We start from the raw sequence: 12935 nt of genomic DNA, 5'->3' as shown, positions 1-12935 counted from the left end.
ACTGTATATTGTTACATACATTCAGAAATGCATCACATTATGGAAATAAAAGGGTTGTAAACACGCTCTCACACACCCACACACACGCCTCAGTCATCTCGCTTCAAGAGTGATTGATCAGATCTGGCATGTAAAAGGTGCTTTTCTGTTTTTCCTGTTTATGCAAGCATTATTGTGCATTTGTGCTCAGAGGAACGTGTGTGTGTGTGTGTGTGTGTGTGTGAGTGTGTGTGTGTGAGTGTGTGTGTGTGTGTGAGTGTGAGTGTGAGTGTGTGTGTGAGTGTGTGTGTGAGTGTGTGTGTGAGTGTGTGTGTGAGTGTGTGTGTGAGTGTGTGTGTGAGTGTGTGTGTGTGTGTGTGTGTGTGTGAGTGTGTGTGTGTGTGAGTGTGTGTGTGTGTGTGTGTGTGTGTGTGTGTGTGTGTGAGAGCATGCATCTGTAGCAGCTCCTATGTTGATTTACAATGAGTTTGCAGGCGCTGCAGCGCTCCACGTACTGAAATATTCATTTATTTCACCATTATTTTCCATTTACTCCGGAGTGCACAGAACTTTTGGCCTTGGCGTCGGGTCGTTCAGATGCACTGGCAGAATAAATCTCACCTCACTGTTTGTAAGTGACTTGGGCAAAAATGTGGCAATAATCGTTTTGGTACACCTGTTCGTTTCTGTTTACCCATAATTACAGCCCTGAACGCTTCGTTCACTCGGACACTCGTCGTAGTTCTGTCGCTCGGCTCCAGGGATGCAGTTAAACATCAGGCCTGAATGTAGAGGTGAAACAGCAGAAGATCCATCCATTGGTAAATTCATGACAATTTGTATTTTTTACAGCTCTGTATTTATTATTTTCAAGCACTTTTGTCAATTTATGTTGTTTTTAATGGTGCTGTAAAAATAAATTCGACATTGACCTTCAGTGACACAGCAAACCTTCTTCACATTATGAACATTTTTGGATCTCTTTAGAAGGTGAAGTGTGTGAACAGAATTGTTAATGTTTTAATTCATGCTTGAGTCAGTGATGAGCCCAAACAAATGATGTTTGACAGTCAATAAATAAATAAACGACACGTCTGAATGCGTTTATAAAGACTCCCTCTCTTTTACATGCTCACCTGTTTATTGCAGGAATTAAAAGCACGGATGACAGCGTCGGGCCGTGTGTCCCGCGAGGAGAATTAGGATGAATGGGAACTAACGTGGGATGATTTGAAGGGGAGGTCTGGTCGCACGCCGCTGCGAAATGAATCAAATTTATGTTTGGTGGCACGGCGGCAAGCCAGCGTTTAACGATGATAGAGTTTGGACACTTCATTTCTGTCATTGTGAAATAGGCACGCGGCACGGCTAATGATGGTAATATATGTTGTGCCGTGCGTGCGGTTTGAATCCCTCTCCATCTCTGTTTAAGCGCTGCTGTTGTTTGGCATATTGCATTACGAGCGGCCGCATTAGGACGGAAAGAACCGTAATAGATGCATCCGTTCATTTCCAGGCCGAGAAACACGCTGACATTATCAATGTCTGTCCTTTCGTTGCAGGTGACTGTGACTTCGAGAAGCCCTTCTCCTCGTGTGGATACACCCAAGGGCGGGACGATGACCTTGACTGGGAGCAGTTTGACACCAGTGAAAAGCCTTCGCCGGATCCGTGGATGCCACCCGGTGAGACGCTGAGGAATTAGTAGTATTTTGTACTTGACTGTGGCTTTTTATTTGCTTTAATTGGGCGGTCAGTCATTGGTGGTGATGGAGGTCATGTTGTTTCATGAAGAAAATGTGTGTGGTGCTTGCCGTGGCGGTTGCTATGGTGTTATGGGTGGCTGCTAGGTTGTTGCTAGGGTCAGTTGCTAGGGTGTTCTGAGTGGTCACTAGGGCATTGCTGTGTGGTTTCTAGGCAGTTGCTTGGGTGTTCTTAGTGGTTGCTAGGGATCTCTGGGTGGTTTCTTCTTTCTTTCTTGCTGGTTTATAGGCAGTTGCTAGGGTGCTGTGGGTTGTTGCTATGTGGTAGCTATGAAGTTGCTAGGGTGTTACAAAGCTGCTAGGGTATTGCATGGCAGTTACCATAGTGTTCTGGGTGGTTGTTATGGTGTTGCTAGGATGTTAAGTGTGGTATAGGGTGTTGCTAGGGTCAGTTGCTCGGGTGTTGCTATGTGGTAGCTATGAAGTTGTGGGTAGTTGTTAGGGGGTTGCTAGGGTTTTCTGGATAGTTTTTAGGGTGTTACTGGTTTCTAGGCAGTTGCTAGGGTGCTCTTGTTCGTTGCTAGGGTGTTGCAAGGCAGTTGCCAGAGTATTCTAGGCGGTTGTTGGGGGTTGCTAGGGTGCGCTGGGTGGTTGCTTGGGTGTTTCTATGTGGTAGCTATGAAGTTGCTAGGGTGTTACAGAGCTGCTAGGGTGTTGCATGGCAGTTACCATAGTGTTCTGGGTGGTTGTTATGGTGTTGATGTTAAGGGTGGTTGCTAGGTTGTTGCTAGGGTCAGTTGCTCGGGTGCTCTAAATGGTTGCTAGGGTGCTACTATGTGGTAGCTATGAAGTTGTGGGTAGTTGTTAGGGTTTTCTGGATAGTTTTTAGGGTGTTACTGGTTTCTAGGCAGTTTCTAGGCAGTTGGTAGGGTGCTCTGGTTGGTTGCTAGGGTGTTGCTATGTGGTAGCTATGAAGTTGCTAGGGTGTTGCAAGGCAGTTGCCAGAGTGTTCTAGGTGGTTGTTGGGGGTTGCTAGGGTGTTAAGGGTGGTTGCTAGGGTGCTCTGGGTGGTTGCTAGGGTGCTCTGGGTGGTTGCTAGGGTGTTGCAAGGCAGTTTCCAGAGTGTTCTTGGTGGTTGTTAGGGGCTTGCTAGCATGTTAAGGGTGGTTGCTATGGCGTTGCTGGTTTCTAGGCAGTTGCTAGGGTGTTGGGGGTGGTTGCTAGGGTGTTGCTTTATGGTAGCTATGAAGTTGCTAGGGTGTTACAAGGCTGCTAGTGTGTTGCAAGGCAGTTGCCAGAGTGTTCTGGGTGGTTGTCAGGGGGTTGCTAGCATGTTAAGGGTGGTTGCTATGGTGTTGCTGGTTTCTAAGCAGTTGCTAGGGTGTTAAGGGTGGTTGCTAGGGTGTTGCTTTATGGTAGCTATGAAGTTGCTAGGGTGTTTCAAGGCTACTAGAGTGTTTTGCAAGGCAGTTGCCAGAGTGTTCTGGGTGGTTGTCAGGGGGTTGCTATGTGGTAGCTTTAAAGTTGCTAGTGTGTTACAAGGCTGCTAGGGTGTTGCAGTTGCCAGAGTGCTCTGGCTGGTTGTTTTGGGGTTGCTAGGCTGTTGCTAGGCAGTTGCTAGGGTGCTCTGGTAGTTCATTTTATACAGGATTTCTCATCCTGGCCACAAGTCATGCCGAAAACCCCTCTAAAACCATCCAAACAGACCAGTTTAAGCTGATTATTTCAACAGGGCTTAAGTGTTTAGTCTGAGGATGTGATGGTGGTAGTTTACAAACCATTTCTGGGATTTGAACCTACGGCCTTAAGGTCATCCAGGATTTCTGCGGGTCTTAAGTCTTAATTTGCCTGTACACAAATGAAGGTTGCATATACCGCAAACAATGCATATCTTCCCCAGTGTTTTGCTTCTCCAGTAAATGTATCTTGATTTAAAAATGTTTAGATATTTGTGCTGGAAAACAAGACAGAAACACTGAGGAAGAACGGTGAGTTTTTTGCAGTGAAATCTATTTTGCATGTTATCTGGAAGTTAAAGTTTTACTTGTTTTATCATATATTTGAGTGTTAGAAATGAAACTCTCATTCATTTTGTCCATATTTGAAAATTTGGTAATTGAACTTCAAAATTATTTTTTTATACCTATAATGATTGACTTATATAAGTCATTTGGTTAGTTGATGTCGTTCTCAGCGCTTAATGGGATGGTGCATTTATTCACCCACTGAATTAAACCTTGTATTTTGTTCTGGTTGGTTTGGTTGGTTGGAGCTCTTTATTGAGGATTGTTTGAAAGACTAGAGGAAATGAATGGGAAGCAAAGTCGCTGAGATGGTGGACGATCACCACCTCACTTTATTAGAGAATATAACCGGCAGAATCAACTCTCAGTCCTCTGAGGTAACGTTCCACCACTAACCAGCCGGTTATCACTCACATTACGGTAAAAGGCCGTAAATGTGACCAGCGCTCGATATCAGCTGGCTGACTCCATTGTGCCGGTAATGGAGGAAAGACAAAAGCTCTGGGAATGAATTTTTATATCAAAACACGCAAATCTATTTTAATTAAAGCATTTTTCCTCTAGCAGTGGCATATTGGAAGTCATTAGAATGCTTTTCCCGTATTTGCTGCGTCTCTCTCTCTCTCTTTAATGTTGCATTGATCGCGTTTGATTTGATTTGAGATGAGGACTCTGAGCTGGCGTGGGACTGACAGCACCTCAGGAATCAGACTAATGGAGACGCTGTTTTGCTCATGTCAGGACGAGATGGCGCTCTAAATGAATGGATATTGTTTTCCTCTTGAATCTGACGCGTAATCTCACACACGCTGCTCCACAGATAGATTACATCCCCATCTCCCTCCAGTGACACGCGCCGCATTCATTAGGAGACGCTGCTAATTTCAAGCCTTTCTCTGTCTGTGTGTGTGTGTGTGTGTGTGTGTGTGTGTGTGTGTGTGTGTGTGTGTGTGTGTGTGTGTGTGTGTGTGTGTGTGTGTGTGTGTGTGTGTGTGTGTGTGTGTGTGTGTGTGTGTGTGTGTGTGTGTGTGTGTGTGTATGTGTGTCTGTGAAATCGAGTGCTTCCTCATTTGTGTGTGTAGTGCTGGCCAATACATTGAATATTTCTTCTATGCAGTGAATTTAATGTTATTTGTATTTGGCCACTGAGTTTTGTAAACATTGTGTCATTTAGACTAGTTTCAACATGGAAACTCAGTTTACTTCCTTAAGTCATGTTCCTGTTCTGTGTTATATTGGTTCATATAAATGAAAATAATTAGATTTGATTATTTTGAAAAAAAAAAAATAAAAAAAATTTAAATCAGTTTTATTTACTTAAATATTGAGGTACACTAAATTTAATATTAATGTATTTAAATTGCATATACAATTTAAATTGTAATAATATTTCACTCTTTTTACTGTATTTTTGATCAAATAAATGCAGCTTTGGTGAGCAGAGGGGACTTCTTTCACAAACATTAAAAAATCGCAATTATTCCAAACTTTTGACCGGAAACATCCAAATAATTTCTTTTCCATCAGATGAAAAAATAAATATATGTTTAGTAAAAACATGTCTGGTAAGAAACATGAACTCAGTGTGACTGAAGTTGATTTTGAATTCAGGTTAGATGATTTAGCTAGTCCATTAAGAGTCGGAATCAATCATAAATTAGAGGCGTTCAGTGTTTATCCCGCACAGCTGCAGCTGGATGAAAGTTTAACATGCCCTGCAGGAGTCCTGCCGATCACGGATCAAAGCGTCGGCTCGCATTAGCGAGTTACATGTCAGTCGCTCATGAATGCTCAAACATGCGTTTGTTAGCGCGCTCGTATCGATCACGCGTGCGTCACATGACTCGATCATTAAGAGCAGCGGTGGAGAGTGGAGATGCGGTTCTCTGGTTTCTCCTGGACTGAGATCAGCTGGAGACGCTTTCTGATGAACATCTGAGATCCTCCACAAACATGCGTCTCTAATTCTCTTTCTCCCTCTTCTCCTTTTCCTTCTCCTCCTCCTTATACACCCCTTTTTCCTCCTCCTCCTTCTCATTCCCTTCTTCCATTTCCTCCTCCTTCCCCTCCTAATTTTCCTCCTTCCCCTCCTCATTCTCCTCCTCTTTCCCTCCTCCTTTTTCATCTCTTTTTTCTTCTCCTCCTTCTTATACTCCTTCTCCTCCTCTTCCTTCCCCTCCTCCTCCTTCTTTCCTTCTCCTCCTTATACACCTCTTTTTCCTCCCCCTCCTCATTCCTCTCCTCCTCCTCCTCCTTTTCCTTCTCCTCCTCCTTTTCCTTCTCCTCCTCCTTTTCCTCCTCCTCCTCCTCCTCCTTTTCTTCCTTTTTCTTCTCTTATTTCTTCTTCTCCTCATTTGCCTTATTCTCCTCATTTCTCCTCCTCCTTCCCTTCTCCTCTTCCTCCTCCTCATTCCCCTCCTCACTTTCCTCCTCCTCCTCCTCCTTATACACCTTTTTTCTCCTCCTCCTCCTCCTCCTTCCCCTCCACCTTCTCCTCCTCTTTCCCCTCCACCTTCTCCTCCTCTTTCCCCTCCTCCTTTTTCATCTCCTCTTTTTTCTCCTCCTCCTCCTTATACACCTCCTTCCCCTCCTTCTTTTCCTTCTCCTTTTCCTTCTCCTCCTCTTTTTCCTCCCCCTCCTCATTCCTCTCCTCCTCCTCTTCCTTTTCCTTCTCCTCCTCCTTTTCCTCCTCCTCCTCATCTCCTTCCTTTTCCTGCTCCATCTTCTTCTCCTCCTTTTTATTCTTCTCCTCCTCCTTGCCCTACTCCTCTTCCTCCTTCTCCTTCTCCTTCTCCTCCTCTTCCTCCCTCCTTTCTCCTCATTCCTCTCCCCATTTTCCTCCTCCTCCTTCTCCTCCCCCTTTTCTTCCTTTTTCTTCTCCTATTTCTTCTTCTCCTCATTTGTCTTATTCTCCTAATATTTCTCCTCTTCCTTCCCTCCTTGTTTTCCTCCTCTTCCTCATTCCCCTCCTCATTTTCCTCCTCCTCCTTTTCCTTCTCCTCCTCCTTCTCCTCCTCCTCATCCTCCTTATACACCCCTTTTCCTCCTCCTCATTCCCCTCCACGTTTTCCTCCATCTTCTCCTCCTCCATCCCCTTCTCCACCCCTGTCCCTCCTTCTTTTTCTCCTCATTCCCCTCCTCCTTTTCCTTCTTCTTCTCCTCCTCATCCTCCTTATACACCCCTTTTCCTCCTCTTTATTCCCCTCCACCTTTTCCTCCATCTTCTCCTCCTCCATCCCCTTCTCCTCTTCTGTCCCTCCTCCTTTTCCTTCTCCTCCTCATTCCCCTCCTCCTTTTCCTCCTCCTGCCCCTCCTTTCCTTCTCCTTCTTATTTTCTTCCTTTTTCTCCTCCTTTTTCTCCTTTTTCTTCTTATCCTTGTATTTTTTTCCTCCTCATTCCCCTCCTCCATTTCCTTCTTCTCCTCCTTCTCCTCCTCCTCATCCTCCTTATACACCCCTTTTCCTCCTCCTTATTCCCCTCCACCTTTTCCCCCATCTTCTCCTCCTCCATCCCCTTCTCCTCTTCTGTCCCTCCTCCTTTTCCTCCCTCCCCTCCTTTCCTTCTCCTCCTTCTTTTCTTCCTTTTTCTTCTCCTTTTTCTTCTTCTCCTTGTATTTTTTCCCTCCTTCTCCTTCTTTCCTTCTCCTCCTCATTCCCCTCTTCCTTTTCCTCCCTCCCCCTCCTTCTATTCCTTTTTGTTTTCCTCCTCCTGCCTCTCCTTTCCTTCTCCTAATTCTTTTCTTCCTTTTTCTCCTCCTCCTTTTTCGTCCTCCTCCTTTTTCTCCTTTTTCTTCTTATCCTTGTATTTTTTCCTTCTTCTTCTTTTCTTCTCCTACTTCATATTCACCTTCTCTTATTCTCCTCCTCCTTCTTGTTGTTCCTCTTCTTCTCCTTTTTCTTCTCCTCCTCATTTTAATCTGAGTGACATGCTGCACTTGAACTTAATGCAAAATGCATTTTCCTGGCCAGTGTTTGAAACAACAGATCAAATTCAGTTCTTGTAAATAAATGATGAATTATGCATCTTAATTCATCAGGGAAACTGTAAATCACACTAGTAGTCTCTGCGTTTGGGGGTGACGTCTCTGGATGTGGAGGGTTTTATGTGACTCTGCTGCCATATCTGTCTCACAGCAAAGGATTGTGGGAGAAGTTAAGAATGAAGGTCTTCTGCCTCTCATTAATTAGTTTCTCTCTTCCATCCGGCTCTGTGTTCTGCTGAATCAATCATGATGATTCTCCTGCCTGTAGATGTGTGTGTGAATCTTTAGAGGAACTAGTTAACGTCAGTCAGAAGAGAACGCCTGAAGATGTGGACGAGACCAAAGACTGGAGAACCGGCACTGAAACGCTTGAGCTTTATTCACAGCTTGGTTGAGAATAAAACTGAAATTTAATTAATTTATTTATTTTTTTTAAATTGCAGCATATTTTTAACTAGTTTGTCAGGATATACTTTGAATGCAGTTATTTAAAAAGTATTTTCCGCAGTATTTCTGTCTTGTTTTCCAGCAGAAATTTATAAACATTCTTAAATCAAGATACATTTACTGGAAAAACTAAATGACTGAAGATATTAAGTCTTGTTTTCTGAAAAATGTGTCAAAATGTGAATTTGTGTTTAAAACAAGAAGAAATATCCGCCGATGGAGTCAAAATCATAATCTTAATTTAAGGGGAAAACAAGATTATTTTTTTGACTCCACTGGCAGTGTGAAAAAATTAAAAAAATAAGGTTAAATAAAATAAATAAAACGTTGATGAAAATAAATTAATTAAAAAAATAAATAAATCTACAGTAAGTACTGTAGAAAAAAAACAGTATTTTCCAAATACTATATATATATACATATTTATAATATTAATTTTCACAGTATAAATTCGTTTTTTTTTTTTTTTTTTTTTACATGCCTTTTGAATTATAGGATTGTGAAAATTCTTGCATGAAAATATTTTTTTAACATTTCAGACATCATGATCTGACCCATCTGTGTTTTACCCTGAAGTCACGTGACTCTTACTCTGCTCCATTTACAAACCTAATTTGATTGCATTTCTGCAGATCCATTTGGAGTCGTTTTCACACGGCCTATTAAGAAATCCAGAATATTCGTCTCTCAAGATCAAAAGCAGCGAAATTCATACTTTTTTCCTAATGAAGCCTCGTCTGGAATGTTATTTGTTTTTACAGCCTCATTAACTGAATTAAGTGTTCTGCATACAGTAATACTGTGTTTCATCCCCCCTGCGGATGGAAAACATCCCTCCTGTTGTTGCGCAGAGACGTTTATTCTGTCATAAAGACTGAAGGACGGCAGGAATTAAATCAGAACTTCAATCACATCAGCTAAAGATGACGTCCCGCGGGAAACAGCCATTACCATGATGCCACAACACGCTAATTGCGTTTGCCGCATTTGCAACTTTGTGCGAATGTTTGTGATGTCAGAAGGAAAGTCAAACGGGACAGAAAAGACACGGTTATATGATTATAGGGCAGACACAAAATAGTGTCCTTCTACTTCAACTGAGACAACGTGACCATAAAAGAGTCTTGAAGATTAAAATAAAGACGTTTTGGTAATAAATAAATAAATAATGGATGATAACATGTTTTAAAATGTCATTAAGCTTTGTGAAGCTCTGTGACTGGCACTCAATTTGCACAGGTTCAAGTGATACAATGTCATTTATTCTGTTCAGTCTTCTGAATATAACAGGCTAGTTTGTAAAAAAAAACATTTTATACTAAAATGACTTTCTTGAAGTAGCGAATAGTTAGAAGTCTTAAGACTTCTAACTAGTCACTTAGACTTTAGACTTTTTGGGCGGGGATAAAGAGGCAATGATGTAGAAGTGGGCGACGATCTTCTTCTGCAGAGGTGTGTCTTTCGGCGGACTATTGCGTCATAATGTGACTCTATACAGTGGGTACGGAAAGTATTCAAACCCCCTTAAATTTTTCACTCTTATATATATATATATATATATATATATATATATATATATATATATATAATTTTTTTTCCCTCATTAATGTACACACAGCATCCCATATTGACAAAAAAACACAGAATTGTTGACATTTTTGCAGATTTATTAAAAAAGAAAAACTGAAATATCACATGGTCCTAAGTATTCAGACCCTTTGCTGTGACACTCATATATTTAACTCAGGTGCTGTCCATTTCTTCTGATCATCCTTGAGATGGTTCTACACCTTCATTTGAGTCCAGCTGTGTTTGATTATACTGATTGGACTTCATTAGGAAAGCCACACACCTGTCTATGTAAGACCTTACAGCTCACAGTGCATGTCAGAGCAAATGAGAATCATGAGGTCAAAGGAACTGCCTGAAGAGCTCAGAGACGGAATTGTGGCAAGGCACAGATCTGGCCAAGGTTACAAAACAATTTCTGCTGCACTTAAGGTTCCTAAGAGCACAGTGGCCTCCATAATCCTTTCGTTTGGAATAATCGTTTGGAATCCAGCCAATCGTGAAACAGCTGTATCGTCATCAGCGCTCAAACTGTGCTGGCTGACTCAGGCAGCTGATATCGAATCTCTCCCGGTGCTTTGAAGCCACACGTCACATGGCAATTCGGACTAAAATTCTTACCGGCATGCACTGCATGCAATTTGTTCACTGTGATTAAAAATTTTGGAAACACTTTTCAATAATGTCTGATCTGTTAACATTGTTTAAAGGGGTCGTGAACTGCGTTGGTTTATTGTTTTATAATGTTTCCTGGGGTGCACTTATAATGTTAGTGTGCTTTTTACATCCAAAATTGTCATAATTTAGAAATAAAAGGCATTTTTCCTTCCCTTATTTTATCCTCTGATTTGAACGCTTTGTTTTAAAGGGCGTGTCTCTGTGAGACTTCAGTGTAAACGCCCACTGCTGTGATTGGCTGACATCTTTGCATATCTAAATATCCAAGTATTACTCTCTCTTGTAGCGTGTTTTTACTATTACAGCTCTAAGGTTAACTAATCGTGAAAAGTGTTACATTATATTCGGATCGTGGCATGAAAGGTTGCAGTGATGAACACTGTAGCTGATCACAGACATGTTGAGCGCATGAAAGCAGTGATCTTGTCATTGCAACTCAATTTCTGTACATTAACAAATGCTTTCATCATCACTAACAATGCAAACGCGATATAACTAAGAGATTCGTTGAATAAAACGGGAGTTTTGCGCGTCAGTCACTGATAAACTCGCGCTGTTTGATTGACAGCTCCAGCGATTGTAAAGGGAGCGTTCTTTGATCGCTTTCTTTATATAATTTAATCACCATTAAATAACAGATTATGTTCATCCTACTAAGAGAAACAAGATGAAGTTGAGCGTTTAGTCGCTGGTTTGATTTACTGACACACAGAAAAAGATCATGTGACTGTACATGAATCATTAATATCAGATCAGGCATTAGAATGAACACAGTTACTGACATGTTGTCGCATTACTGTCGAGTTCACGCACTGCACAATTTTCTGTAATTCTCAACAGCATGTTTATTGCTTGGTAGCTCGATCTGTTTAAGCACCACATAGGCCTGTGTTACTTAGGCTATATTACCTATTCTATTGCATGTCATGTGCGAATGGTGGGCGGGGCTAAACAGGCAGGGATGAAGTAGGCGTTGATCTTCTTCTGCGGAGGCGGTGCTTGCTGCCCTTTGACCTCATAGATTCACACGTCGTTTTCTGGGTCTGGTGTCAATTAAAGCGTTTATTGAACTAACAAGGAAGTTTTCAGCTCTAAAACTTACAGGATATTCGTATAGTATGATGACCTCTTATATGTCAAAAGCTCAAAGAAAATTTGATTTCCCATGCCATGACCCCTTTAATGTAGTAACTAATATGGACTAACAATGAGCACTGCATCTGTTCCATTGTTCATTCATCTATAATGTTAGCTGATGATAATGCAACTGTTCATGTTAGTTCACAGTGCATTAATTAAAATCAACGTTCATTCGTAGTTCATGTTAACTGACTGCATTGGCAGATACTTGTTGTTATTTCTCTTCTCCAGTAAATGCAATTTGATTTAAGAATGTTTAGATATTTGTGCTGGAAAACGAGACAGAAACACTGAGGAAGAACAGAGTTTTTTGCACTCCTTCATCTAAATGACGCCTCTGAAATGATTTTTGCTTCAGTTGACGTCATCAGTCCCTCCACACGGCCGGTTTTCACGATCCCCGATCGCCGCAGTCCTGCACTTTTCCTTGCTGAATGTCCCGTTTCGCTGGGAAACGCGCCACCTCACGTTGAATTAATTAAACGGGTTTCAGGTGGCATTTCATGGTGACTTTATGGCACGGGGTTGATGGTATTACGCAGCGCCACGGATAATGTCATTAAAATGTTGTAGGATGTGTGGGAGAACGGCTGATCGCATCATGAAACGGCCGGCGCTGACTGTTCCCCGGCCAATTAGCTCACGGCTAAAGAAGACAGTCCTCAAAAAAGCTTTTCCGCAGGATTTTCTCCTCAGAGTTTATGAAAGTTCTTCAGCTTTCATTTACAAGACAGACGGATGGATAAAGTTTTTTTCCTTCCTCATTGTTCGAGTCAGACAAAAGCAGCCCGGAGAAGCCGAGCTCCAGCTCAATCACTGTTATTTTTCCTCGTCTTTTCTTGCATTTTTTCTTTCCTGTGGAAATTGAGCTCGGGCCACGGTTCCTCACGCGGCCCGGCGAACTCTCACAGCGAGAGCGTTTTTGATTGGTGCCACAATGTGAGAATTGGCTTGTCTACATTGACATTTGAGAGCCGCCGCCGGGCCTTTTCTCGGGGTGCGACCTCGCCGAGTTTTATTAGCAAATGAGACCTGGAGGGTTTGAGTTTAAAGAGCGGCCCCTTCATTCCGATTTCAACCACATAATGATTTTCACAGGGTTCAGGACCTGAATGTGAACAGAATAATGAGCGCCAGTCATTACTGGAAATTACAACCCCCCGCTCGCAGCGTCGCTCGCAGCGTAATGAATGTAAATGCCTATAGACTTTGATGATTAGCGTCAGACAGTTTGGTGTCCGTCAGAGGAAGTGATCCACGTCAAGAGGGTTTATGATCAGGGTTATTACTGTTAATTATTACTATGTGTATATATATATATAGAGACGCATACACATACACACACAGGGTGTGAATTAAGGGGGGGTTTGGGAGGATCTGAGCCCACTAATGAAGGCTCGATCCCCCTGAAG

The 12935-nt window shown here is 42.3% G+C and overlaps 1 protein-coding gene across 8 annotated transcripts in view; it reads left to right on the top strand.

Moving 5' to 3' along the window:
- si:ch1073-391i24.1 (receptor-type tyrosine-protein phosphatase mu) overlaps positions 1 to 12935 on the top strand; it is a 217712-nt gene that overhangs the window by 54942 nt on the left and 149835 nt on the right. For 7 of the 8 annotated variants that reach the window (XM_067361858.1, XM_067361856.1, XM_067361855.1 and 4 more), the window contains exon 2: positions 1542 to 1664. In XM_067361858.1, the coding sequence (XP_067217959.1) occupies positions 1542 to 1664 (123 nt within the window). Of the gene's footprint in view, positions 1 to 685; positions 801 to 1541; positions 1665 to 12935 lie in introns of all 8 variants that reach the window. The other variant, XM_067361853.1, reaches the window with a different exon arrangement.

The sequence above is a fragment of the Chanodichthys erythropterus genome, chromosome 16 (genome assembly GCF_024489055.1).
Source record: "Chanodichthys erythropterus isolate Z2021 chromosome 16, ASM2448905v1, whole genome shotgun sequence".
NCBI classification, from domain to species: domain Eukaryota; kingdom Metazoa; phylum Chordata; class Actinopteri; order Cypriniformes; family Xenocyprididae; genus Chanodichthys; species Chanodichthys erythropterus.
This window is presented reverse-complemented; position numbering and strand designations above follow the sequence as displayed.